We start from the raw sequence: 27,862 nt of genomic DNA, 5'->3' as shown, positions 1-27,862 counted from the left end.
CCCTGCAGGCCGCTGAGAGCTTCCCGCGCGGCTCGCTGCCCCGGCCAGTAGGGGGCGCGGCGTGTCCGGCTGTCCGAGGCACGTGTCCTCACCCCGCCCGGGGCGGCGATGCCTGGGCCGTAGAACGCTGCTATTGGTTAGCAGGCTTGTCATTCCAGTCTCCTCTCGGCTGCCGATTGGGGGAAGCCCAGGAGGGTGGCGGGAGGCTCGGTCCCCGGCTCCCGGGGACTTGGCCGCGCGGCGCTGCCGGTGAGAGCGCGGGGCGGGGCTGGCGGCGGCGGCGGGTTTCCCATCTCCCCCCCCCCCGCCCCATGCCACGCGCCCTGTCTGCATGGGGTCGTTGCCGCGGCAGAGGGGAGGCGGGCGCCCTGGCGGTTACTGAGGGGAGCGGTGGAGGCGGGCGCGCGCGGCGACCGTTACGGGGAGGGGGAGGGGCAGGCGCGCGCGGCGGCCGTTACGGGGGCAGGCGGGCGCGGCGGCCGTTGCGGGGGGAGGGGCAGGCGGCCGTTACGGGGGGGGCCGGGGCGCTCCCTGCCAGTGGCCGAGGGGACCCCCGCGCGAGGGCGGGGCGACTAGCAGGTCGCCGGGGGAGGGGGAACATCTGCCCTGGCCGCAGTCCCAGGGCGTGGGGGGCAGAGGGGCTCCCCCCCCTTTCCGGGGGGGCGCAGCTCAGCACCCGCTCCCCGAGAAGCGCCCCCCGCGCTGGGCAGGGGCAGGTTGTCCCCAGCTGCTAAGGGAGACCTGCCCCCCTGCAACATCCACCCCCCCCCGCCCCCGAGGCGCTACTGCTGCGCCCTGGGTTCCGTGTTTAAAACAATCCGGATTCGGTTCCTGTGTCTACACAAAGCCTCCGAGCCCGCCCCAAGTGCCCCCTCCCTGCTGCTCTGACTTGCCCTGCCCGAGCCCCCCGCCGTACGCGGCCTTTCCCGCCTTTCGCCGATTTGTCCGGTGTTTGCCGGCTCTGAGCATCCCCTCATTTACCTTCCTGAACGTTTCGCCGCTGGATGCCCTTGTGCTACTCCTATTTTAATAGGAAATAATCACTGGTCATATTAATAGGTGCTCCTAGCTTCAGCAGTCCTATCTCACGGTGTTTCTAGTATAGTGCTTCCTGTTTGTCTTGCTGTGTTAGATTTTCATTCTACGTTTTTGTCTTTAATCCTTTTATTGATATACAAGTTTAGTGCTGTGGGAACAGAGGACTTCAAGGTGGACTGATTTTCTGGGTTGCTGTCCAAACTTCTTCACTTTCCTTTGATCTGCCAATGGGGATGGCCTTTGTCAACTGTTACTTTGTCTCTTTATCCAGAACCCTAATGCTATTTCACCTCACCACTGGAGTGTACTATTTGGTTCCCAAAGATTTATTAAAGGCCAGTTTTTGTAAAGGTTGAAAGCACCTAGATGCTTTTGAACATCCCACTAGTCATCTAAATACCTGGCCCTATATATCTAAAAATTATCTTATGTAAATCCTTCTCAAAGGCAAATTTCTACTGTAATTTTTTTTTTTTTACTAAATATAGGTATAAAGCCCCAAGATAGACTGACAACCACAAGCATTCAAAAATCATGAGTTATACACCTAAAAGTCATGAAGTTAAACACATACATACATTTTGGGTTCTTTTAATTTGCCTTTTTGTTTCTGAGCCTTTAGGGCATACTAGCTTCATGCTTTTGCTGTATTTACCCCAAAGATTCCATATACTGAAAAAAGTTGTACATTCCTACAACATTCAACACCATTTTGGACTTCTGGTAATGTGTTTTCCTCCCCCTGTTTGTAACTGCAAACTTATTAAAAATTCTTATTTCTCTAAGTAATTCCCCATCCTGCAAATATTGAAGTTTACACTTTCCTCTACTATTACTTCATTTGTTGCATACATAGATATTAATTTTTGTACCAAACTGTTTATTCTTCTAATTACATATTTTAATTTCATTGTCTTTTATGTATATTTTGTTATGGCACATTTCAGTGATGTTCTTCATTCTGACAAGTTTATTGTTCTTTACTGCCAAAGTCAAGGATTTTTTTAAACAATGAATATACTGTTACTTTTTTGCATTGGTTGGGTGGGGACATGGTGGTGATATCACCTAGCTTGTCTTTTGGTGAAACTAAAAGTGCTTTGGGTCCACTGTGTTTTTACAGGTTTCAGAGTAGCAGCCGTGTTAGTCTGTATTCGCAAAAAGAAAAGGAGTACTTGTGGCACCTTAGAGACTAACCAATTTATTTGAGCATAAGCTTTCGTGGCATCCGATGAAGTGAGCTGTAGCTCACGAAAGCTTATGCTCAAATAAATTGGTTAGTCTCTAAGGTGCCACAAATACTCCTTTTCTTTTTGTGTTTTTACAGTGGGATAGGTAATGCATGTGATTAAAATCATCCCTTTTCTTAGCACCTAGGACACAGATGTTAAATGAACCATTATTATTCAGAACTTGACAACCCTGTTACTGATTATGTGGCTAACACTGCTCCTTTGCCATCAGATGTATTTGCGTCTGAATGCCTGCAGCCCCCCAGTTACGTGGGTATCAGGAAAAAACAGTTAAAACATTTTAAACTAAAGCGTTAATAGAGATTTTTCCTCCCTTAATTTCACTTATTTCCTTCCCTTTAAGTTATTAAAGGCTAGTCTACATGGTGTGACACTAAAGGTGTGACATTAGTGAACATAAGTTACAATGCCTTACACCTCTGTGTGAATGCTCTCTTTCAGAATTGGCCTTAGTTTTGCACTGAGAGGGCCATCATAGAAGATTGTAGGAGTGTTTCCCCTAAAAACTATTAATCATCAGGGCTTTTACTTGTTTTCAACATTTTTAAAGTTTTGTATAGTCCAGGTGCCATCCACATTTGATTTTTTAAGTCCAAAGCGAAGGGGAGAAGCAGTGGAGCACTCATCTTAGCTCTTCTGATTGTTGTCCCCTGTAGAAAAGCATTTGCAATATTTCACAGGTATCAATTTTGACCCAAGAAAATTTCAATAAATTGAAATATAAGGTTAAAGGTTAAATTTTGAGGCGATCTCTTTCCTTCTCTCTGCCCTGCACTGGTCAGGACATCTTTCATGAGCAGGAGAATGAAGGCCTCATCATGTCATGTATAATGGGGCTTTTGGCATCTTACTGAAAATTAGTGGGTTTTTTGGTTGGCCCTCTCCCAATATAAAAAGGGGGGGGGGCTGATGAGAACTCAGGATCCTGAGACTGACAGTCCCCAGGGCCAATGGGGAGAGGGCAGTGCTCCAGGTCAGCCCGATTGACAGGGCAGGCAAGCCAGTGAGGGAGTCAGGAACTCGGGGGCCCGTCCTCTATGTGAGCTGGAGCTGCCTGAGCCAGATCAGGGCATAGCTAAGGAGAGCAGCAGCCTGAGCTGGGCTGGAGGCAGTGCAGCAGCACTAAGCCAGAGGAGCCAGGTTGAACTGGAGGCAGAGGAGCCAGAGCTAGGGGTCTGAAGCAGCACAGACCAGCTGTGCCCATGGTGAGCCAGGGCTGAGCTACAGCAGGGAGCTGTGGGGTCAGAGTCAGGATAGCAGATGCTGGCTGTACCACAAGTAACACTGCAGCCAAATGAGGTGAGCAGCTGGGGAGAGTGAGAGGGGAATCCTGGGCAGAGGGCCCAGTGCAGGGAGACGTTGCCAGACTGGAGAGGGCACAGGAACTAGGGTTGCCAGGTGTCCGGTTTTCGACCAGATCAGCCGGTCAAAAAGGGGCCCTGGCAGCTCCAGTCAGCACCGTTAAAAGTCCAGTCAGCGGTGCAGCAGGGCTAAGGCAGGCTCCCTGCCTGCCCTAGCTCTGCGCAGTTCCCGGTAGTGGCTGGCATGTCCCTGCAGCCCTTAGGCGCAGGTGTGATCAGGGCGAGCTGCCCCTGTCCTGAGTGTGGCCTCTGCAGGTCCCTTTGGCTGGGAGCTGCAGGGCGGTGCCTGCAGGCACGGGCAGCGCGCACCACGTGGAGCTGCTTGGCTGCACCTCCACCAGTCTGCGTAGGATCCAGATATGGCAGCTGCTTTCTGGGAGTCTGCCTTAGCCCTCTGCACGGCCAACTGGGAGCCGCCTGAGCTAAATGCCATTTGGCCAGAGACCACACCCCAAACCCCCTGCCCCAAGTCGGAACCCCCTCCTGCACCCTGATTCCCTCTTACAGCCTGCACCTCCTCCCACACCCCAACCCCTGCCCCAGCCCTGAGCCCGCATCCAAACTCCCTCCTGGAGCCTGCACCCCTGCCCCAGCCCTGAGCCACCTCCCAGAGCCTGCACCCCTGCCTGTGCTGGAGCCCCTCCTGCACCCTGAATCCCTGATTTCTGACCCCATCCTGGAGCCTGCACCCCCAGCTGGAGCCCTCACCCCCTCCCGTATCCCAAACCCATGCTCCAGCCCAGTGAAAGTGAATGAGGGTGGGGGAGAGCGAGCAACGGAGGGAGGGGCCTCAGAGAAAGGGCATGGGGTGGGGCAAGGGTGTTCAGTTTTGTGCAATTATAAAGTTGGCAACCCTAATGTGAACCCTATGGGAGGGCCAATACAGGGAGAAGGGTCTTGCCACCTATAGCCTGAGGGCGTGTGGCCACCACCGGAGCAGGTATCTGACCTGTGGTATCACCACAGTGCAGCAAAGGCCTGAGAAGGAGGCCTGGGATGTGTGAGAAACAGACTGTGAACGTTTATGGCTGTTTATGGTGTTCCCCATGCTCATATGGTGGGGTCCTTTGTTCCTTTAACCTTTTCTATTTTTTCCCTTATTTTTCTCACAGTTGCTGTTTAATAAATTGTATTTGGTTTGAACTAAATGTAGTGATCAGTTGGTCAGGGAAGTACCTGGTGGGGAGAGAGAACCTCAGAGTGGGGACACCCCAGTGCCTGTCCTAAGGGAGCACAACAAGACTGTGGGTTAAGCTCCCCCAGGAATCCTGGGTCCAGCCTTGTCGGGGTTACAAGGAGTCTGCACAGAAGAGTGGAAGGGGAGTCTTTGAGGTCAGGCAGGTCTCCATGTAAAGGGAATGGGAGCGGGGACTCGGATCCTTTTGCTGTCTGATTCCACCACGGTAGTGTAGGGAACTTTCCTGGCTTCTACAACAGCGGGATCATCCCCCCCCCGCACTTACACTGGTAGATCCTGCTGTGCACACAGAAGGTTTTGGCCTAGCTGTACAGTGATCCACTCTATGAGCAATGCATATGAAGTGGTGGCTCTCTTGTCCTATTAGAATTAACCAGTTGATCCATATTTTTGGTGCTCTAACTGTAAAGATTCCCCTTTGATCTCACCTCTCCCTGCTTGCTAACCACACATGATATAAGCCTTTTCTTTTACTATGTGTTCTCAGGAAAATATAACTTACAAACATAGCTTTGCTTCTTACACTTTTCATATATTATGATACTAATATTAATGAGACCAGATTGCGATATTTGAAAAGGTGTGAGGTTACAATTCAATAGGTGGCAACAAAAATATTTGCAGGTCACTTAAAACATTGTGATGTTGTGTCTCTTGGGATGTGGAAGACCCAGCATCAATTTCTTCCTCAGGCAGAAGGGGAGAAAATATTTGAACAGGGGTTTCCCAGATCTCATGTCAGTGCTTTAACCCCTGGGTTAAAAGTTACAAGGTGGGCATTACCTCCTCCTCTGGCGGTTTTGTGTGCAGTTAGGCACCTACCCAGCTCATTCTCAAAAGAAACAGATTGGGCCTCTAGGTTACCTGGCTCTAGGAGAAGGGTTCCCGTTCGTGGACTTGGGGATGAACAGTGTCTGAGGAGTGGGGCTTAGTACACACCCCTCTGGTGAGTGTCTCCCATCAGCAAGTTTAGGTGGCTCCCCATCTAGCATCCTGGCTTTTATGGATCCCACTCTGTGGTGCCTCTCTCTCCCTGTTCATTGTATAGGAAGCATAAGTCTCTTACTCAAGCTTTGTGAATCACAGAGGTGTTCCTGTGACTTTTTAGGCACCAAAAACATAGGCAATGCAATGCTCAGCGTCACAACACCTAAGTCCCGTTGTAAATTTAGTGCTTAGGCCTTTTCTTCACTGTTAAAAGTGATTTATGTATTTTTTTAATTTCAGGGTAACTTAAGGTGCGGGAGCTATTCTGAGGTAAAAACACACCGAGGCCAAGGCACTTGGTTTTAGCAGTGAGGAAAAGGCCTGAGAAAATGTCTCTGGAATATCAGGGGGCGCTGTGCTTATGTGTTTGTACCAAAGTAGAGAAGTACAAATTTTGTTTTGAAAACTGGATCAATATGTGTAACAGTTAGGGATGTAAAAGTTTAACTGGTTAACCAATAAGCTTGATGCTTATCGGTTTCCGTTAACGATTAAACTCCGCTGCTGCCCCGTGCGCCCCAGGGTCCCAGCTGCCGCCCCGTGCGCCCAGGGGGCTAGCAGCTGGGACCCCAGGTGCACTGGGATGCTGGGCGTGGGTGGCAGCAGAGCCCTCGGGCGGCAGCGGAGCCCCACATAAAACATGGAGGTGCTGCAGCACCCCCTGCACCCCTAGTTCCCTGGTTAAACATTTAACCGATAGAATTTTAATAGGTTACATGGTTACTTTTTTTACATGCTATTTACATGCCTAGTAACAATGACAATGGAGGGAACAATATATAAGGAACAATGGTTGATTTTCTGCCTAGTTGGTGTTTCATGTGCATTAAATTTCATGTTCAGTGTTTCATGTACATTAAATATTTGTTTATTATAGAAATTCTATGCAATTCTCTACAATGCAGAGTTCAATAAAGACAAAACTACACCTCCATTCAGGTTTTTACTTACAATAGCCCTGATGTGCACAGTTGCAACACTCACACTATAAGAACTCTTATATTTACAAATATAGTTTATTAATACATTTAGCACAGTCACAAGCATCCCAACTTAGTAAGATAGATACACTACAGAATATACATCTGCACGTCCATTTACTCACACCATCTCCTGTAGAACAACCTGAAATGTTAGCCATCATCTTCATCATCGCCATCACCTTCCCCCTCATCACCAGTGGCCATCACTCTGGCACCTCCCAAGGACTACATCTCTCTCTCCTACTGCCCCTAGGCTGGTTGCCACTTTTATAATACGTTGTGCTGACGCCACTATGTTTGATGAATATTCAGTAGGGGATTTTCCCCCTTTTCCTTATTTGTATTTCCTCGCCTTACTAATGTTGGAGTCTTTTTTTCCTATAGGTTAGTATATCAGTGATCTCAAATTATTATCACATACGTCAATTTGTTACCATAGCCCTTTTGTGGTTAGGTATCACATTTGTTATTTCTGTTCTAACTGGTTATTTCAGTTCTTTCCAAGTTGTGGTGTACCTGCTGAGTTTAAAATGGTATGAACTTAGGAGAGCCTGTATGCCAACCTGCTTTAAGCCATCCTCTATATGAAAGGTCGCAGCCATACGTGGACCTTATGCTTTAGCTCATCACCATCTATCTAGGTGAAAGGTCCCAAACATACGTATGCTAACTTTGCCTTAGGTCAACGTACAGGATGTGGCCTGCAGGTTCCTTGTGTTACAGCCAAAATATTCTCTAATATAAACCTATTATAGTAAAACAAATAACCAAACCCATAAGGAGATATATAGGCAAGCAAGCAAGCTGGCCTTACATGTATCTCATGTACCTGTTATCTACATCAGTTTGTTGCCAGGACATTTCTGTGGTTGACTCATGTACCTGTGGTCAGAATTTGCCCTTAAACTCTATTTTCAGCTCCCCAAGTACTTGGAGTTTTCGTTGGGTCGTTTATCTGTGCAAAGTTTATCTGTTCAAAGTTCACAGGCTACCCCTGCAGGGCAAGAAATCTCTGTCAGGCTTGGGGTTGGGCTGGGGATGAGGGGTTTGGGGTGCAGGAGGGAACTTCGGGCTGGGGTGTGGGGAAAATGAGGGCTCCGGCTGGGGGTGGGAGAGGGGGTTGAGGGGTGTGGGGGTGAGGGGTTTGGGTGTAGGAGGGGGCTCCGGGCTGGGCCAGGGGATTGGGGTGCAGGTGTGTGTGTGTGGGGGGGTATCAGTGGCGCTTATCGTGGCTCTGAGGAAGTGGCCGCCAGGTCCCTGCAGGCCGTAGGTGCATGGGTGGTCAGGCAGCTCTGCGCATTGCACTCTGCCTTTGCACCCACAGGTGCTGCCCTCCACAGCTCCCATTGGTCACTCTTCCTGGCCAGTGGGAGCTGCAGAGCTGGTACTCAGGGCGGGGGCAGCGTACGGAGCCTCCCTGGCTGCCCATGCATCTAGGGGCTGCAGGGACCTGGTGTCCACTTCTGGGAGTAGCGCAGAGCCAGGGCAGGTAGGGAGCCTCCCTTAGCCTCGGGCTCCTGCTGCACCGCCAACCAGACCTTTAACGGCAAAGGAAAAGAAAGAATGGTGGGGCAGAATTGTAAGGCATGGAAGGCACACAGAGCCTGGGACAATGGAGGACCCTGGTATGGGGAATGGAGGCACACAGATCCCCTCGCATGTGGCAGAGGGGGAAGTGAGGTGGCAAACTGGGCCCCTGATATGGGGGAAGGGTTGGGGAGGGTTTGTAGGGAGTCCCTGAAATAGAGTGAGATGGGATGGTGGCATAAAGGAAGCTTGGGGAAGGGAATGGAGAAATGTGTGTGCAATCAGCTTGGCCAATAGAAGCAATGGAGTTATGTTTGAGCCAATGAGTCAAAAGGCTTCTGAGCCTAGCTTGGAGATGGCCGCTTAGTTCTCAGATCATTCACTCATAGAAATGTAGTGCTGGAAAGGACCTCGAGGTTATCTAGTCCATCTCCCATGCTGAGGCAGGACCAGGTAAACCTAGACTATCCCTAACCAGTGTTTTGCAGCCTGTTCTTATAAACCTCCTATGATGGGGATTCCACAACTTGTGTAGGTAACCTGTTCTGGGTCTGGGCCTTAACTATCCTTATAGTTAGAAAGTTTTTCTTAATATCAAACTTAAATCTCCCTTGTTGCAGATTAAGCCAGTTGTTTCTTCTCCTGCTTTCAGTGGTCAAGGAGAACAATTGATCAGCATCCTCTTTAAAGGAGTCCTTCACATATTTGAAGATTGTTATCAGGTCCCCCCTCAGTCTCCCTTTCTCAAGACCAAACATTTCAGATTTTTTTATTCTTTCAGAAAGCCTATTTTATGAGGAATTTTTTTTTCTTTGCTCTCCTCTCCAATTTGTCTTAAAATCTGGCACCTCAAACTGGACACTTTAAGAAAGTGATAAGGCATGTAAAAATAGAAAATATAACACTATAGAAATGACAAAGTTACAAAGCAGTAGCTAATAAGGCAAATGTTTAATCTACATGAACAAAAAAAGGATTGTCTCTGTCTCTCACTGTCAGTCCCTTCTACACTAGCCAACTATATACTTTGAAAAGGGAAAGGTGGAATATCCATATCTTATTGCTTATTACTGAAAAAGGAGAAGTAACTCAGGACATTGAGTGGGGGAGAAAAAAGGGGAAGTTCCTTACTCCAGCATGTTCCTGTTGTAACAAGCAGACCCAGAGGGGTAGAGTTTGCTTTAAGGTTAAAGCTTCCTGGTGAGGACTCCGCAGAATAATTTCTTCAGTCTGACTGGTTGAAAATGGAAAGAACTATAAAGAACTCTCCTCTGATAATCATTTTTTGCTGAAAAAGGAGGAGGAGCTCAGGACTCTGATGTGAGTGAAGTGGGAAGTTCTTCCCTGCAGCTGCAGACACAGAGCAATAGAGTTTGCTTTAAGCTCAGAGTTCCCCGTGAAAGCCTCTGAAGAAATAATTTCTTTGGTGCAATTGGTTGAAAACCGACTGTATTTGAAAGGTGTTTCCTGAGTTACAGAAGTATTTTACTCTATTAGAATCTTTCTGTTCTCCAATCTCTAGAAAGCACCAGGAAGAAACCCAATCAACTCAGAGACTCAGCAATGGCAAGAGGAACCACTGGAGTCCATGGCTAGACAAAGAAAACTGTACGTACTAATTTCCTTTTAGTCGCCATTCTGCCTAGTGATATTTACATCCAAACTTGCATTTCACACTGCTGTGCCTAGCAGAATGGGGTTGTGGTCCATGAGTAAACCTCTGAGGCACTGTGGTAATAAATACTACATTACAGGTCCACATGTTGTAATAACTGGGGCAGTACAGGACTGTGGGAAAACTGCTAAAATTTTATAAAATGTTCCAGTCACCTATAACAAATGCCAATGGGAAACGGTTCAAAAGGGAGACAGACAGATTGGGTTACTCCCAACAAACAGGCTTACTAATCTAACTCAAAAGTCTGTCAAGATCATGCCTGGTAAACAAGAGGAATGTGGAATCAGAAATCAATGGGGGAAGTTTTTCCATCCAGCCACAGTTTTAAGTTTGTTTTAGCTAAAAAAGTAGTGAGTTGTAAGTTCTTAGCTTTGTTAACCTCTGAGAGGTTTAACTGTGATTTTGAAAGCATCTAATCAAATAAGATTTGTAAATCCTATAACTCTAGGATTGTGTTACGATTGTGTCTGGTAAACTAGAGGAGTGTGGGATCAGAAATCACTGGACCAAAATTGGTTAAGGTTAAGGTATGTATTCAGTAGCTGAAAATTCTGGCAAACTAGCAATTGTTGTCCAAGTGTGTTTCAGCTTGTTTGATTGGGCTAAGCATGCAAAGTCATCTGCTAATGTTCTTATTTGAAAAATCAGAGCATTTAACAATTTTGTTTGAGAGTTATTGCTGTTTTTAAAAACTTTTTACAAATGCTTTGTTTCTCTTTTTCTTTTGTGTATTTTAAGGTTTGTAGTTTCTGTAACTGGTAATAACTTTGAACCTTCGACGTAAAGGCATTTTTAAGCAAAATGCAAAAGTGATAAAGTGTTTTAAATTGGTAAAGGTTAAGCTGCTAAAGCAAACTTCTGCTCAGACAACATCATGAGTAACTCTTTTTTAACAGAATGCCAGCTTAATTCAGGGAGGCTACTGCATTGACTATACATTGAGTTTTAAAGCATCGGAAATGGTTGTTGCAGCCCCCAAGTTTTTTGTGATTGGAAAAACAACACAATTTGTCGGTGGTTGTTTTTGTGTATGTGAATCAGCACAGTTCTAGTGATTCAGCTTAGATCTCTGGGAGGGGCTAAATTGCCTCAGTGGCTGTGAAATGTTGGTGGGCAAGGTCTATCATAGACTAAAATGCCAGTGTATTTTACTACCTTTGAGTGTTATAAATGGCTCATGAATGCAACAGTGGTTCTAAAGAATGTTAGCCTTCTACATCTTTTTAAGAGGAGGAAAAATATAGGGCTAAAATCCCTCAAGGGGATTGCAAGTCAGCAATTTTAACCACTTGTGTATGATATTTTCATGGTTTATGTAAATGTGCAGCTTTAAATGAGGAGGAGGGTGTAGCCTATAGTATTAACCTGCTTGCTTGCATACATATACATATAATCTTTTTTTATAGTTTAATATAAATCTATAAACCTATTACAATAAACCAAATACTTAAAGTAAGTTTGGCTGTAATGCAAGGGACCTACAGGCCATATCCTGTATGTTGAGCTAAGACAAAGTTAGCATATCTATGTCTGAGACCTTTCACCTAGGTAGATTGATAATGGTAGAATGGCATAGGGGGTTTCCAAGTCTGTACTCTCAAATTTAACAGGTACACCACAAGGAAAGAACTGAAATAACCGGGAGAATAAAAATAACATGTGTGTATATGATCTAATGTCATTAATATGTATGTACATGTCATCAATATACACAAACATACTAGCCCATGGAGTAAGTGTACCCTAACATTTTTGTGGGTGGGAAATAAAGCTTGAGCATAGAAGGAGGGTTCAGACACCTGTGCCCTGTAAAAGAGGGCCTTGCTAGAGAGGCTGTACTTGTTTTTCTTAGAACTTTCTAAGTTCCAAGGGGACTAGGCTAAACTTGGTTTCCCTAAGCTTTTGTTCTTAATTTTCTGTATTAGCTTTTAATTTTAAGTTTAAATTAGTTAAGTAAACTCTAAGTTAGCTTCGATAGCTCTTAGCTCTAGCTTCTTCTAAGCTTTACGCCTCTCACTCGAACCTGAACTGCCAAACGCGAGGCTGATCCTGTGTCTCTCACCACTGGGTTATCAAGGAAGGGTATGAATATATTAAGCAAAGCTTTGTAGCATATAATACCATAATACCATGTGTATCTTTTGAATAGCACTAATACAATTGTAACTTTGTAACTCTGACTATTTTACCATTTAATTACTACTTCATTTATCTTAATAAAAAGTCTTTAAGGCTATATCTGTCTCAGTGTAAGCTTCCTATCATACCCCTAGGCTCCTTTGTAAATTCTGTGGATACTAATTTGGGACAAGAACCTTATTATCTTCTAATCAAACAAACTGCTGAGCCTAAAACCCATACTATCCAAATTAGTATTATTAACCTCCTAAATCAAGCAACAGACTGGCGAGCCAGGTAGGACACTCAAAGAGTGTGTGACAGGGATTTTCAGGGATTCCAGGCATCTTTAGACCTCTGGAAATCTCACCTGAAACATAAGTGAAGAGTTAGAATTAGAGAGCAAGATTGTGCGTTTTACTCACTCACTCTTAAGAACACAGGAACCTGATTTTCTGTGACTGCTTCTTGGCAGCGATCCCAGAATTTCCTGTTATGTACTGTAGTTAGACTTAGAGTTTTAGCTTAGAGGTTTTGAATTTAATCTTGCAAGATTAAAGAGTAATAGTGTTATTATTTAAAGTGATACATGCATTTAAGGGGCTTTGTTGAAGGTTGAAGTTATAATGAATGGCACCAATAAGATATTAGCAGTAGCATCAGGCCCGATGACCCACAGTAGTGGTGGCAGGGGAGTTAATAAATCTATATATTAATTGCTGCCAAGAGGCTGCAGTAACTCAGAACTTGTATGTTTCGAGTTACCTTATTTCAGTCCCCTCAACTCTCCTGGGCTGCACCTCTGATCTGTCTGCCTCAGTTTCCCCCAGCTGTTTGGCAGGCCCTGACAGAGGGAAAGAGACCTCTCGAACAGCTACAAGCCATCGAGGGAAGAAAGGAGAACACGCCCCCACCCCTCTATCATTTACTTGGGACTTATTGAACTAAGTGTAAAAAACAGTTTAGGGTGTTGTTTCCTGTTGTTTCTGTGAAGAGATGCCTTCAGTTTCAAAGTAAAGAACAGCAGAGTGTTCATTATATAGTTTATTACATAGGCTCATCAGTAGTGAAGTTTTAGAATTGAAATAAGTTCTACGTTACGTGTTAAGATGAGTGGAGCAAGGTCAAGAGTAGAGTCTGTTGGAGTTACCCGCAGTCCGGCTTTAAAAAACTTTGCCAGAAAATACATTCAGGAACATGGAGGAGGTTTAGTACAACTGAGAAATAGCTAAATGATCTCTAAACATTGTAACCCATGGGGTTTTGTAAGTGAGGTGTTTAATGTAGAAACAGAGTAAAAAAAAAGAAAGGCTAAACTGGTGAAGGGAATAGCTGTTGAATGTCTGTTCGTGGCTTGTAGTTTGCTGGGAAAGAAATTGAATAAAAAATTAGAGTTACTCAGAAAAGTCCAGCAAACTTTGGATGAGAGAGGAAAGGTTATTCAGGATTTAACAAATCGGTTACATGTAGCGTCAGAGAAGCGGTCAGTACTTTCCAAAAGAAGCAGGAGATAAAGAAAACATTAAAACGGTGCAGGTACCAAATACAGGAAGCAGGAGAGGAAGCACGTTGTTGGCAGGAGCAAGTGAATGCCAGCTTAAAATCGCTGGACGGCTACAAATCAGACCAAGGTCGGCTGTTGAAAAGAATCGAAGAGTTGGAAAAGACAGAAAATGTGTTAGAGGACGACAAAGAATCAGTTCCTATCCCTATTGGCATGGTGAAACTGATGAAGATGGAGAAACCTGCAGGGCCAATTACTAAAAGTAGGGTGAGAGCGTTAGTTCAGGCTGATACAGTATCTTTAGGAGTGGAGTTGGAGATTGAGTCTCAGAAGCCACTGGCATGGTGTCTCCAGTGGAGGGGTATGATTTAAACAAAATAGTGGCTAATCATGCAAACCAACCTAAGTTACAGGCTTTACTTCGCAAGCATGTGGATGCCTTTGCTAAACACAAACATGATTGTGGATGTATGGCAGTCACTATTGTTGTAAAAGGAAAAGATGTATCAGCCCAGACCAAACTAGACAAACCCATACTTAGAAAAGACTATCAAGTCTTTGCTGACACAGGAAATACTACGTAGATGTACTTCCACTGGCAATTCCCCTATTTGGCCTGTGAAGAAACCAGATGGTTCTTGGCGTCTCACAATTAATTACAGACACCTAAATCAGGTCACTTGTGCCCCTACAGTGGTCAAAATGCCAGATATAATCGAGTCCTTTGATCCAGAGGCTGTGTGGTTTACTGTCCTTGACATCAGTAACAGCTTTTGGACATTACCATTGGCCCGCATTTCACAGTACCGTTTTGCATTTAAGTTTCCAGGGGGTCCAGTATTCCTAAACATGTTTACCCCAGGGATACAAAAATTCTCCAGCTTTATTCTATGCGCAAATGAGGTGGGTACTGTTGCAATTTTCTAAACCAACTATTCTGTTTCAATACGTAAATGACCTTTGTTTAGCAACACAAACCAAGAAGGAGCATCTGAAAAGGCTTGTCAAGCTCCTGCAGATCCTAAAGGAAGCAGGACTAAAATGCAATCTGGCCAAGGCACAGCTAATGGCTGACCGTGTCTCTTTCTTGGGCTTGACCCTGACAAAATGGGGTAAAATCCTGGCGTAACAAAAAGTAAATGCAATTCAAACATTGCCTTTACCACAGGACCAAACGGCTTTAAAATCCTTTTTGTGTTTAACTGGGTACCACAGGAATTTCATTCTCAATTTTGCTTCCATTGCAGGTCCCTTGTACCAACTGTTAAAGAAAAGTATCCAATGAAAATGAAATGAACAACGCATGGAAGCAGTATCCCAGCTAAAACAGGCCATTGTCAAGGCTCTGGTGTTGATCACTTCAAATCCTAAGATATTCTATCATCTAAAGGTAGTGGTAAGCATTAATACATTAGCGGCTGTGGCTTCACAAGAGAGGCATGAAAAAATCAGACCTGTGGCCTATGCCTCATGTTTAATGTCATCAATTAAACTTAAGTATAACAATTGTAAAAGTACCTATCGGCCACCAGTTAGGCCATACAATACTTTTTTTTTTTAATTGGCCTCAGCCCAATCATATTACACTCATTGCACACTCCCCTTCAGTTCTTACTGTCCAATAGGGTATAAGATGGGCAAGTCTCAAATGCTCGCCTAGCCCACTGGGCATTGGTACTGCAAAAACTATTGCAGTAAAACCTGTTAGGACACCATCTTTGTTACCAACTGCCCTACTGTACCAAGGGGAGCCACATGTGTGTCCCGATCTTAAGCAGTTGAATCTAAGGGGGAAGGAAAAAAAAACCTTTTCCAACCATTAATCCAGAAAACTAGTTATTTACCATCAGGGCAAACCTTATACCGGACTTAAAATCTATGCAGTTCCTCCTGAGGAGAAAAAAGAGCCTTGGAAGAAGGCATATTCATGCATTCCACATTTGGCTCAATATGCTAAATTAGCAGCGGTGGCTTGTGTGTTGGAGTACTGTGTGCAGTTCTCCATCACCACATACCAAAGTATCTGTCTGTTTGCAAACTCCGTATGGGTATGCAATTCTCTCGCAAAGTTTCTACCACGTTGAAAAACAAATGGGTTCACATCTTCTAATGGCTCACCTATTAGGTATGCATCGCTGGTAAAATACATCCGCTGGTTAGCAGTAACAATCGCTGTGCCAGGATGCCAATTAAAGTAAAAAAAATAAAAGCTCACTAAAAATTAAAACCCTATGCTACAAAAAATGGGGGAGCTAATAAATTAACCCCAAAAGAAGCCCAATCAGGGGAATTCTAAAAAAATAAATACATCAAAAATATTCTATTACTGCCCCTCGCCAAGGCATATTCTCAGGGAGGCCCTAAAATAGGTCGGCATGGAGCCCCAGTTGCAATACTTCAGGAACCACAAGCTAATCCAGAGGTGAGCAAACTATGGCCTGCAGGCCACATCTGGCCCACTGGACTGTCCTTCCCAGCCCCTGAGCTCCCGGACGGGGAGGCTGGCCCCTGGCCCCTCCCCTGCTGTCCCCCTTCATCCCCCATCCCCCGCAGCCTCAGTGCATTGCGCTGCCAGCGCTCTGGCCTGCCACTCCTGCCAGGCAAGGTGGCGGTGTGGCTGCGAGCTCCTGCTGCTCTGAGCGGCGTGGTAAGGGAGCAGGGAGGGGTTGGATAAGGGGCAGGGGGTCCCAGTGGGCAGTCATGGGACAGGGAGCAGGGGGCAGTTGGATGGGGCAGAGATTCGGCAAGGGGACGGTCAGGGGACAGGGAGCAGTGGGGGTTCGATAGGGGGTGGGGTCCCGGGAGAGAGCAGTCAGGGGACAAGGAGCAGGGGGTTTAAATTACGAATTGCATTTGTTAAAAGGAGAGGTTGGGGGCGTGAGGGTTTCTTGAAAATTAAAAAGGGGGTGTGATGCCGGAAAGTTTGGGAACCAATGGTCTAGAAGGTTTACTTGGTCCTGTCTTAGCCCAGGAGATTGGACTGGATGACCCTTTGAGGCCCCTTGCCACCCTACATTTCTATAATTCTATGAAATGCAAGTGAGAAATTAAAAGATCCTATGTTATGCTTAGGTAGTTTTATATTTGGTATGTATAACCTTGCAATTCCAATTGTGAATGCAAAGTCAGTCTAACATCCATAAATTGGAGTATTAATTAGATTCAACAAGGAGTTTTGGAGTTAAATGTTCTGGGGTTACTTATTGGAACTATCCCTTTATGTTATTGCTTCCATAAAATTTAATTTAAGGTAAAAATAGAATAATAGAATATCAGGGTTAGAAGGGACCTCAGGAGGTCATCTAGTCCAACCCCCTGCTCAAAGCAGGACCAATCCCCAACTAAATTATCCCAGCCAGGGCTTTGTCAAGCCTGACCTTAAAAACCTCAAAGGGAGGAGATTCCACCACCTCCCTAGGTAACGCATTTCTGTGCTTCACCATCCTCCTGGTGAAATAGTTTCCCCTACTATCCAACCTAAACCTCCCACACTGCAACTTGAGACCATTGCTCCTTGTTTTGTCAACTGCTACCACTGAGAACAGTGTAGAGCCATCCTCTTTGGAACCCCCTTTCAGGTAGTTGAAAGCAACTATCAAATCCCGCCTCATTCTTCTCTTCTGCAGACTAAACAATCCCAGTTCCTCAGCCTCTCCTCATAAGTCATGTGTTCCAGTCCCCTAATCGTTTTTGTTGCCCTCCGCTGGACGCTTTCCAATTTTTCCACATTCTTCTTGTAGTGTGGGGCCCAAAACTGGACACAGTACTCCAGATGAGGCCTCACCAATGTCGAATAGAGGGGAACGATCACGTCCCTCGATCTGCTGGCAATGCCCCTACATATACATCCCAAAATGCCATTGGTCTTCTTGGCAACAAGGGCACACTGTTGACTCATATCCAGCTTCTTGTCCACTGTAACCCCTAGGTCCTTTTCTGCAGAACTGCTGCCTAGCCATTCAGTCCCTAGTCTGTAGCGGTGCATGGGATTCTTCTGTCCGAAGTGCAGGACTCTGCACTTGTCCTTGTTGAACCTCATCAGATTTCTTTTGGCCCAATCCTCTAATTTGTCTAGATCCCTCTGTATCCTATCCCTACCCTCCAGCGTATCTACCACTCCTCCCAGTTTAGTGTCATCCACAAACTTGCTGAGGGTGCACTCCACACCATCCTCCAGATCATCAATGAAGATATTGAACAAAACCGGCCCCAGGACTGACCCTTGGGGCATTCCACTTGATACCAGCTGCCAACTAGACATGGAGCCATTGATCACTACCCATTGAGCCCGACTATCTAGCCAGCTTTCTACCCACCTTATAGTCCATTCATCCAGCCCATCCTTCTTGAACTTGCTGGCAAGAATACTGTGGGAGACCGTGTCAAAAGCTTTGCTAAAGTCAAGGAATAACACGTTCACTGCTTTCCCCTCATCCACAGAGCCAGTTATCTTGTCATAGAAGGCAATTAGATTAGTCAGGCATGACTTGCCCTTGGTGAATCCATGCTGACTGTTCCTGATCACTTTCCTCTCCTCTAAGTGCTTCAGAATTGATTCCTTGAGGACCTGCTCCATGATTTTTCCAGGGACTGAGGTGAGGCTGACTGGCCTATAGTTCTCCGGATCCTCCTTCCCTTTTTAAAGATGGGCACTACATTAGCCTTTTTCCAGTCATCCGGGACCTCCCCAGATCGCCATGAGTTTTCAAAGATAATGGCCAATGGCTCTGCAATCACATCCGCCAGCTCCTTTAGCACCCTCGGATACAGTGCATCCGGCCCCATGGACTTGTGTGCGCGTCCAGCAAAAGAAACAGTGAAAAAGCAAGAGCACCAGCTGCATTTCTGGGTGTGCAGCCAAGAGTTGATTATACTCTAAAAGAGGAACTAAGGCCTGATCTCCACTAAAACTTATGCCGGCGTCGGTAATTAAAGATTGCTGGCCAATGTCTTCAGACAAAAGCACCAAGGGAATTTGTAAAGATTTAGTCCATACCTTGATTATACTAGCATAGTTTGGAAATTACTACCCGCTAAGTAAGAGATGGCTTAGCAAGCAGGCACCCTTGTCCAGATGATCAATGTGAAATGTAAAACAAAGTGTGTCTTCAGTTTTGAGGGTCAAAACTTTTTTGATCTGAATATGACAAATACATCTTGAAACATGAAGCTGGACACGGGTAAATCATACTGACATACATCAGACTGGCTTTCTCATTTAACAAGAAACATAGAACAGATGGTTTTCTGGGTATTTTAATGTTACTCCAGAGTTCAGCATCTTCTTATGACAAGGCTTTGTCTGACACAGAGGCCAAAGGTAACCTAACCGTTCTGGTATGATGTTGACTGGAGTTCCTTTATGGGAAAAGCACTCAATTAAATCAAACTAGAGCTAATCTCTCACTACCAAAGACAAGTACACTGGAAAATGTAGAGCACGGGTATAAAACTTTGTTTGGGCCAAAAAGGGTCTTGAAAGAGGAACAGTTAAATCTGGATCTGGTCGAGGTTCAAACAAAAAGATTTTAATTAAATAAAATTCTGTTAATTCATACTCTTGAGAAAATTGGATACCCCTTTGAGTGATGCTCCTCAAATGTAGAGAGATTATGTTACAAGGGAAGCTCTTTCAGGAATCAAATGTCATTTTTCTCTCTTTGTACAGCACCCAATACAATGGAATCCTGGCCTATGACTAGGACTCCTGGGCTCTAGGGTAATACCAATAAATAATAATAATCTTAATTAAAAAGCATAAAAAGAGCCAACTACCTGCATGAGTGCAATTGTGATCTGATATTCCTAGGTGCCATGACCAGTCCAATAAAAGCCAGAATTGAGGTAACATCACCTGAGTGCGGAAAGGGTTCACTAGGAAGAAAAAAGCAGCACAGGAAGGAAGAAGGCTTGGTTTGGGCAGAAGGCTACAAGGAAGAAATACAAAACAGAGGGATCTCTTCTAGTCATCAATGGGCAGAACCCAACTGATATTGGTGAAAACTGGAAGATGGAAATGTGGGGGAGACACAGAGCCCCTTTCATGTGTGTGGCAGGCCCATCAGCTTTCAATAACTCTGTTTAGTAGAGAATCTGAGAGGCACTTGTCACTGCCCCTCAGATGATACCTTTGTCCCTCACACAGAGCTAACAACATATTTGTTTCCCAGGTCTCAGTTTGTGTGATCGGAAGAGAAGGGATTTCTGAGACGATGGAGCCGCTGTCCAGCTCAAGGTCTCAGAGCTTCCACCACCCAGGACCACAACTGAGCTGTGACCTCAGAGAGAAGCTGCAGTATTCACGGCAACTAGGTAATAAGTTGTGTGTGGAGATGCGGTGATGTTGCGGAGTATGGATATCACAGCATGGAGGTTTCAGAATAGCAGCCGTGTTAGTCTGTATTCGCAAAAAGAAAAGGAGTACTTGTGGCACCTTAGAGACTAACCAATTTATTTGAGCATAAGCTTTCGTGAGCTACAGCTCACTTCATCGGAGCATGGAGGGGAGTCCCCAAGGCAGCCTGTTTGAAATCATCGGAACAGCATTTGCTTGTCTAGTGGCATGTGGAGGCTGGGTGAATCCCTGTTCCTAGTAGTCGTGAGGTCCAGGAGCATATGTGTCTGTGTGGGTCCCTCTTACGCAGTGGTTCTTAACCTGGGGTGCACGCACCCCCTGGGGGTGCGAGATGCCCTTTCTGGGGGTGTGAGACATGCCAAATTTTTTTAGAAGGTAAATCATTGAAAACACAAATTAAGCACAGGCACATAAGTACAACTGCTTTGTTTCATGAAACCTATGTATTTATTAGCATTATACATTTTTTTAAGGATGACTGTAATCTACAAACAAAAAATTTATTTTCAAGTTTTTAAGCTAATTGTAGTGAAATTATCTCGCTACAAAATACAGTGTACCAGCAGTTGCGGGGTATTTCTTGATGCATACACAGACAATGATGTGGCAGCGCTGTGGCTTTGTTTGAATTCAGTTAGCTGCTAACTGTTAGCGCGTTGGCTACAGTTTACTTCCACAGCAAAACTCCAACATCTCTGGGAAGTACTTGCCTATTTTTGGGTGCCTACTGTACTATTATTTGTGGTGAGTAATAACATAAAACTATTTTACATATATTTAATATGCATTTAAAAGTGTATAGGTCCCCCTATCTTTATATATATTTTTTCATTTCAGTAACCCTTGCCATGTCCAAAGAAACGCAAATGGAACGACAAAATTACTGCGAAATTAAAATAAATATATAATTCTCTCTTTCATTCTATAGTTATGATATATCTAGGTTTAAAGAACTGACCTACTTCAACGATTTTTGATAAGCGAGAACATATTTTGAGAACCAAAGGGGTGCAAGCTGCAGTGAAGGTTAAGAACCACTGCTCTAACGGTATCTTTGTCATCCTGTAGATCTTCCTGCGACCTATTTGATTGTTTCTTACGATAAGGGGAATGAAGGAGACCAGGATATGGTGGCCTCGCTCCATAGGTTCAGCTTTATGGTGAGTTGTGAAACGGTCCGCGCAGTTCCTCCTGCTAGGCCATGCTGCTTCCTTGTCTGTCCTCGCTCGTTGCTCTCACCTCCTCCTGGCTCCTCCATTGCTCAAGGGTCTTCCCAACTTTTTCTTCCCCATCAATAAAATAATCACACCCCTTTCTTTGGGAGGTGTCTTGTGCATATGGAGCTTTTCCAACATCCCGGATAGCTCACTTCATGCCCCTCCAGTTGCTCAGGATTAGCTCCTAGCAGTACATCCCATGACTGAGCGGTGAGACTATCGTGGGAACAGCATGTGCTGAGTGGGGCTCCCTTGTGGCTCCAGGGGCTTGCTTGAGTGGCCTGGATTGGGACTAAGAGCTCTGAGGGGATGGGTAGGCTGACTCTGGCATCTCTTGCTGTGTGGAGGAGGATGAGATAGTGGGAAATGGGATTCCTTCCCCTCCTCCCGTGCTGCGTTGATGGTGATGGCTCTGCCCTTTGCTGCTCAGCTTGTGCCTGAATGGTGGGATTGTGGCCAGACCAGGCAGGTGCTGAGTGGAAGACCCATGTCATTTCAGATGCCAGTGACGTTTGAGGAGGTGGCCGTGTACTTCTCTGAAGATGAATGGGCTCTTTTAGGTGAAAAGCAGAAGGAACTCTACAGAGATGTCATGCAGGAGAATTACAAGACTCTCATCTCGTTAGGTGAGGAGTTGCTATCGTCCCCGTAGTGTAGACATGGCCTAAATCTTTTATAAGCAACACAGCTCATTTCCCACCATACAGCCTGCTTGCTAAAATGTGATACACGAATCTTTTATAAACTATATGGATTATGTCTTTCCCCTTCAGCAAAGAAAATCTTGGAATGTTCTTTGTAGTTAAGTGATTGACGAATACTTAGAATCATAGAATATCAGGGTTGGAAAGGACCTCAGGAGGTCATCTAGTCCAACCCCCTGCTCAAAGCAGGACCAATCCCCAATTTTTGCCCCAAATGGCCCCCTCAAGGATTGAACTCACAACCCTGGGTTTAGCAGGCCAATGCTCAAACCACTGAGCTATCCCTCCCCCCAACTTAACACGTTGTGATGCATGTACCTCTTTCCAATGAGCAGGATTTACAATCGCTAAACCAGATGTGCTGTCCCAGATGGAGCAAGGGGAAGAGTTGTGGATCCCAGATATCCAGGGCTCTGAGGAAAGGGAAATCCCAAGAGGCACTATGACAGGTGAGGAATGAGTGACACCAACTGAGAAACAATCTGGGACTGGGGAAAGCTGGGGTCCCAGCAAACCCACGGAGTCCTCCCCCTGTTCTGTCCCATCTCATCTGGCTCACTGTTGTGCCCTGTCCTCCTGGCTCCCAGTCGTTCTGCCTGACCCCTGGCAGAAGCCTTTTCCTCCCTCAGCCTTTTTCTTAGGGCTCAGATGGGACTTTGAGGCAGAACTTGCCCCTCCTCTGCCACTTGGTGGAATATACTTCCTGCCTATCAGGTTCTGTTATCAATGATAAATCCCTTTGCCGCCCCCTCTGTCTCCAACGCATGGAGTGAATCCCATCTGGATTCTCTCTCTCAACAGGTACCGGGACGGCAAGTGAAAACAAGGAGGAGAGTCCCCAGCAGGAAGGCGCTGTGGGAGTGAAGCTGCACAGGATGTTCTCAGGAAGGCTGCGGTGCCCTGGTGGGGCAGATGCCAGTAAGAGTCAGGACAGAGTGGGGCGGCAGAGAGGAGACTCTCCAGGCAGGAGTAATTCTACTCACAGCAAAAGAGGTTTGAGGAAATCCACAGACACCAACGCCCACCCGGTAACCCATATTGGGTTGACCGCAAATACCATCAATGAACTGGGGGAAAGAATCAGTAACAGCTCGCTCCTTTTTCAACATTGTCAGGAAACTAGTGTAGAGAAGAGTGCCGTCAGGTGTAGTGAATGTGGCAAAAGCTTCACTCGACAAGAATACCTTCAGATACATCTGAAAATTCACAGAGGGGAGAGACCCTATAAATGTAACAAATGCAAGAAAAGCTTTAGACACAAGACAAGCCTTGTTCTTCACCGTTACACAGTCCACAAGTCGGAGAGACCCCATAAATGTCCAGACTGCAGCCAGCTCTTTATCCTGAGAGAGAGATTTATTCAGCATCAGAGAATCCACAACGAAGTGGCATCTAGAGGGTTCAACGATGGGATTGTGAGTGAGAACAGGGACAAGAATCCCCAGAAGAAGGGGTCTGGGAGAGCAAAGCCAGACATGATGTTGTCGGGGAGACCCCAGTGCCCTGGGTGGGGAGATGCCCGTGAGAGTAGGGGCAAGGTGAGAGAGCAGCATGGAGACCCTCCAGATTGGAGACAAAGTAAATCCACTTGCAGCAAAACAGGCTTAAGGAAATCCAAAGACGCCAGCACACAGCATAGAGACTGCATGGAGAAGAGACCAAATACAGGCACTGAACTTGGGGAAAGTTTCAATAACTGCTCTCTCCTTATTAAGCATCATCAAACTGGTGCAGAAAAGAGTGCTTACAAGTGTAGTGAGTGTAGGAAAAGCTTCACTCAAGAAAAATACCTTCAGATACATCTGAGGACTCACAAAGGAGAGAGACCTTATAAATGTAAAGAATGTGGGAAAAGCTTCAGTCGGAGTTCAGTGCTCAAAGATCACTCCATGAGTCACAGAATGGAACAACCTTATAAATGTACTCAGTGTGGGAAAAGATTCAGAGAGAAGACAATCCTTGTATATCATCTTTACATAGTCCACAGGGTGGAGAGACCATATAAGTGTCCATACTGTGGCCAGCAATTTGTCCTGAGAGAGAGACTTATTCAGCATCAGAGAATCCACAAAGAAGAGGAACCTAGAGGGTTTAATGATGGGATCATGAGTGAAGATGAAGCTAAGAATCTCCAGCGGGAAGGGCCTCCCGGAGCAGAACCACAGAGGACATTCTCAGGGAGACCCCGAGGTCCTGAGCAGGGAGAAGGCTGTGGAAGTCAGGGCATGGCACGAAGGAAGCAGAGACACCCTACAGGCAAAAGAGGCAATATATCTAATCAATGTGAAAGAGATTCCAAGAAATTGAAAAGCACCATCACGCACCAGGAGACCCATACTGGAGCACAAACAAACACAAATGGTGACAATGAGAAAAGCTTCAGTAGCAACTCAGCCCTTTCTGTGCATCAGAAAATCCACCTGGAAGAGAAACGTTACAGCTGTGCTGAATGTGGGAAAAGCTACCACCAGCATGCTCACCTTCGAAGGCATCAGAAAAACCATACAGGAGAGAGACCCTATGTATGTGCTGACTGTGGAAAGAGCTTTGTGTACAGGTCAATACTCAGCAGACATGAAAGGACCCACAAAGAGGAGAAAAACTATAGCTGCACTGACTGTGGGAAAAACTTCAGTGAGTACTCATACCTTACTATGCATCAGAGAATCCACAGGGAGGAAAGACCCTATCAGTGTCCTGACTGCGACAAAAGCTTCAGGCTGCGAGGACACTTTACCAGTCACTGTAGAACCCACACAGGGGACAAACCTTATAAATGCACCGAATGCGGGCAAGGCTTTGGGCGGAAATCAACCCTGACTAAACACATGAGGATCCACACCGGGGAGCGGCCCTATAAATGCACGCAGTGTGAGAAAAGCTTTCGTCAGAAGTTCGCCCTTTCCCAGCATCAGTTAATACACCAGGGAGAGAGGCCTCACAAATGTACTGAATGTGGGAAAATCTTTCTTCAGAAGTCCCACCTTACCACGCATCAGTCAGTGCATCAGGGAGAGAGACCTCACAAATGTACTGAATGTGGGAAAAGCTTCAATGACCGATCAAATCTTGTTAAACACTTGGCAAAACTCCACTTGAAAAAGAAACCCCATATAGCAAATGTGGCAAAGAGTCCTGTGGCACCTTATAGACTAACAGACGAAAGCTTATGCGCCAATACTTCTGTTAGTCTATAAGGTGCCACAGGACTCTTTGCCGCTTTTACAGATCCAGACTAACACGGCTACCCCTCTGATACCATACAGCAAATGTAGCTTCAGATTAAATAGATCTACAGCTGTAATAGAAAATAATGGAGTGGTACTTTTTTGATTCTGGTGAAACACTTTTCCTTTCATACTTATTCTAAAATACAAGGTTTAAGGAGGATGGGTTGGTAGTATTGCCTAGTTTCTGATTATGGGAGTAAGATGTGTGAGGGGGACAAAGCTGGTGAAGAGAGGAACTGATCTTTCAACGGTTTTGGGGATGGTTAGTGGGAATTTCAGGGGAGTGGAATTGAATTTTGCAAGTTGACCAGCGGCATGCCATCTATGGATTGCATTCCCATGTGAGCCCTGAATAGGACTTCCTGACTGGCTGTGCCAGTGGGACGATTCCATCCGGCCCCTGAACACACTACAGAACAAAATAGCATCCTCCGGACATTATGAAGACACGGGTATTTTAACATGGCACTTTATAAATGGATTAAAACCTGGCGAACTGAGATGTGTCAAAATGTAACTGTAAACAGGAAATCCTTATTGAGCGGGTGTGTTTCTAGTGGGGTCCTGCAGAGATCGGTTCTTGATCCTCTGCTTTGAAACATTTTTATCAATGACCTGGAAAAAAACATAAAATGATCACTGATAAAGTTTTCAGATGACACATAAATTGGAGGAGTGGTAAATAATGAAGAGGACAGGTCACTGATTCACAGTGAACTGGATCACTTTGCAAACTGGGCAAAAGAAAACTATATGCATTTATATGTGGCTAAACGTAAATATATACATGTATGAATGAAGAACGTAGGCCATACTTAAAGGATGTGGGATTTGATCCTGGAAACGTGGGACTCTGAAAAAGATTTGGGGTGTGGTGGATAATCAGCTGACTATGAACTCCCAGTATGATGCTGTCTCCAAAAGAGCTCATGCAATCCCGAGATGCATAAACAGGGGAATCTCGAGTAGGAACAGAGAGGTTATTTTACCTCTTTATTTGGTACTGAGGCAACTGTGTTTTTTAAACATGTCTCAGGGTTTATCTACTCCGGAAGTTTTACTGGTATAATTTTGCCAGTATGGTTATAGTGGCATAACTTCCTGTGAATAAGTGTGTCAATATGGGGCGTTATGAGTGCATCTTCACCTGGATCTTCCATCCCCAGCATCAGTCTATTCCATGGCTCTTGTAAGGGGTTAGGCACACTGTGATTTTTCCTGTGTGGCAGGTACCCTTAATTGTGCCAGTGTAACTGGTAATGCAAGTCCTACTTCCTCCCTGAGCTGTGCATTCCAGAGTCCACTGACGGTGTCTGAAAAAAATACCCATAATCTTTGGTACAGGGACCTGCCGCTCATCCTGCATGGAATTGCTGCCCAAAATGTTTCACAATTTACTCCTAAAAACAGAGTTGGGCAGAGTGCTGGGTATGAACTGGAAAACAGAAAATGCCCTGTTTAACTTACAGCTGGTTAAGCCTGAGTGTGATTTGTTAGCTTATGAACTGAAGGCCCCTAAGGCTTTGCAGCTATACAAAATGTATAAAGGATATGTGTGACAGATTGCAATGCTTGCTGGTGAAAAAAGTAATGGAGAGGTACTGAGACTGATGTTTTAACCATTAATTGCAAGTCCTAAATATTTTGCTGTGTAAGGGACATGCGAGTGGTATGAACAAAACAAGGAAGTAACTAGGTTGTAAACAACTGAGGTATATGTGATGGTATAAACAAATTGGAACAGACACAGATGTTGACACTTAAAGATAGGTCAGAAAAGATTTTTACGGCTTGCCTTGGGACAAGATTCCCATGATGCTTTGCAGTTAACATAAAGCTATCTAGCAAAGAATGGAATTTTACAATGCAGTAACTGATGACATATTTTATATAAGATATATTTTTGCAATGTACTAACCGCAACATATTTGAAAGATATGTAATGAATAAAAATGTCCAAAAAAGGCCATAAACAATGATTAACTACTTGGTGTTCAAACACTTGGAAAATTACAAGGAAGAGGGAACTGAGGAAAGAGCCTTAAGGGAAGGTCTACACTATGGGGCTAAGTCGACCTAAGTTACGCAACTCAAGCTATGTGAATAACATAGCTGGAGTCGACGTGCCTTCAGTGAATTTATTATGGTGTCTACACCGTGCTGGGGTTAATGGGAGAAACTCTCCCATCGGCTTACCTTATGCTCCTTGTACCGGTGGAGTACCAGAGTCGACGAGAAAGCAATCGGCGGTCAATTTAGCGGGTTTTCACTAGACCCACTAAATCGATCCCTGGAGGATCGATCGCACATTGATACCCTGTAATGTAGACAACGCCTAAGATATGGAGAACTATACACCAAAAGGAGGCAATAAATAAGAGTTGGAATGTTGAACTAAGAAGAGTTTCAAAGTAGCAGCCGTGTTAGTCTGTATCCGCAAAAAGAAAAGGAGTTCTTGTGGCACCTTAGAGACTAACAAATTTATTTGAGCATAAGCTTTCGTGGGCTACAGCCCACTTCATCAGATGCATAGAATGGAACATATAGTAAGAAGATATATATATATATACACACACACACAGAGAAAACTGTATATATACACATACAGAAAACATGAAAAGGTGGAGTAAGAGGCTAATTAATTAAGATGAGCTATTATCAGCAGGAGAAAAAACCTTTTGCAGTGATAATCAAGATGGCCCATTTAGA

At 45.2% G+C, this 27,862-nt stretch overlaps 1 protein-coding gene across 4 annotated transcripts; it reads left to right on the top strand.

Moving 5' to 3' along the window:
- The first annotated feature begins 174 nt into the window (after nucleotides 1–174).
- Nucleotides 175–27,152, top strand: LOC140913649 (uncharacterized). 4 transcript variants are annotated; one of them, XM_073350398.1, is made up of 8 exons: nucleotides 175–249; nucleotides 9,870–9,955; nucleotides 14,895–15,037; nucleotides 19,818–19,959; nucleotides 21,071–21,162; nucleotides 21,719–21,845; nucleotides 22,259–22,372; nucleotides 22,725–27,152. In XM_073350398.1, exons 3-8 carry the CDS (start codon nucleotides 14,951–14,953, stop codon nucleotides 25,118–25,120), a joined length of 2,958 nt encoding a protein of 985 aa, XP_073206499.1. In that variant the 5' UTR covers nucleotides 175–249; nucleotides 9,870–9,955; nucleotides 14,895–14,950; the 3' UTR covers nucleotides 25,121–27,152. The 4 variants fall into 4 exon arrangements, with proteins under 4 accessions (XP_073206499.1, XP_073206497.1, XP_073206498.1 ...); XM_073350396.1 differs by having other exon boundaries at nucleotides 14,895–15,043; XM_073350397.1 differs by lacking the exon at nucleotides 175–249 and adding an exon at nucleotides 9,517–9,667 and having other exon boundaries at nucleotides 14,895–15,043.
- Nucleotides 27,153–27,862: the final 710 nt, after the last annotated feature.

This window comes from Lepidochelys kempii, chromosome 6, assembly GCF_965140265.1.
Source record: "Lepidochelys kempii isolate rLepKem1 chromosome 6, rLepKem1.hap2, whole genome shotgun sequence".
Taxonomy (NCBI): domain Eukaryota; kingdom Metazoa; phylum Chordata; order Testudines; family Cheloniidae; genus Lepidochelys; species Lepidochelys kempii.
This window is presented reverse-complemented; position numbering and strand designations above follow the sequence as displayed.

Coding starts and splice junctions, on each gene's coding strand:
- LOC140913649 (XM_073350396.1), top strand. CDS start 14,951: ATGGAAGCAGTATCCCAGCTAAAACAGGCCATTGTCAAGGCTCTGGTG. Junction 15,044..19,817: donor TCTATCATCTAAAGGTAGTG/GTAAGCATTAAT, acceptor TTTGTTTCCCAG/GTCTCAGTTTGTGTGATCGG. Junction 21,846..22,258: donor CAAGACTCTCATCTCGTTAG/GTGAGGAGTTGC, acceptor TCCAATGAGCAG/GATTTACAATCGCTAAACCA.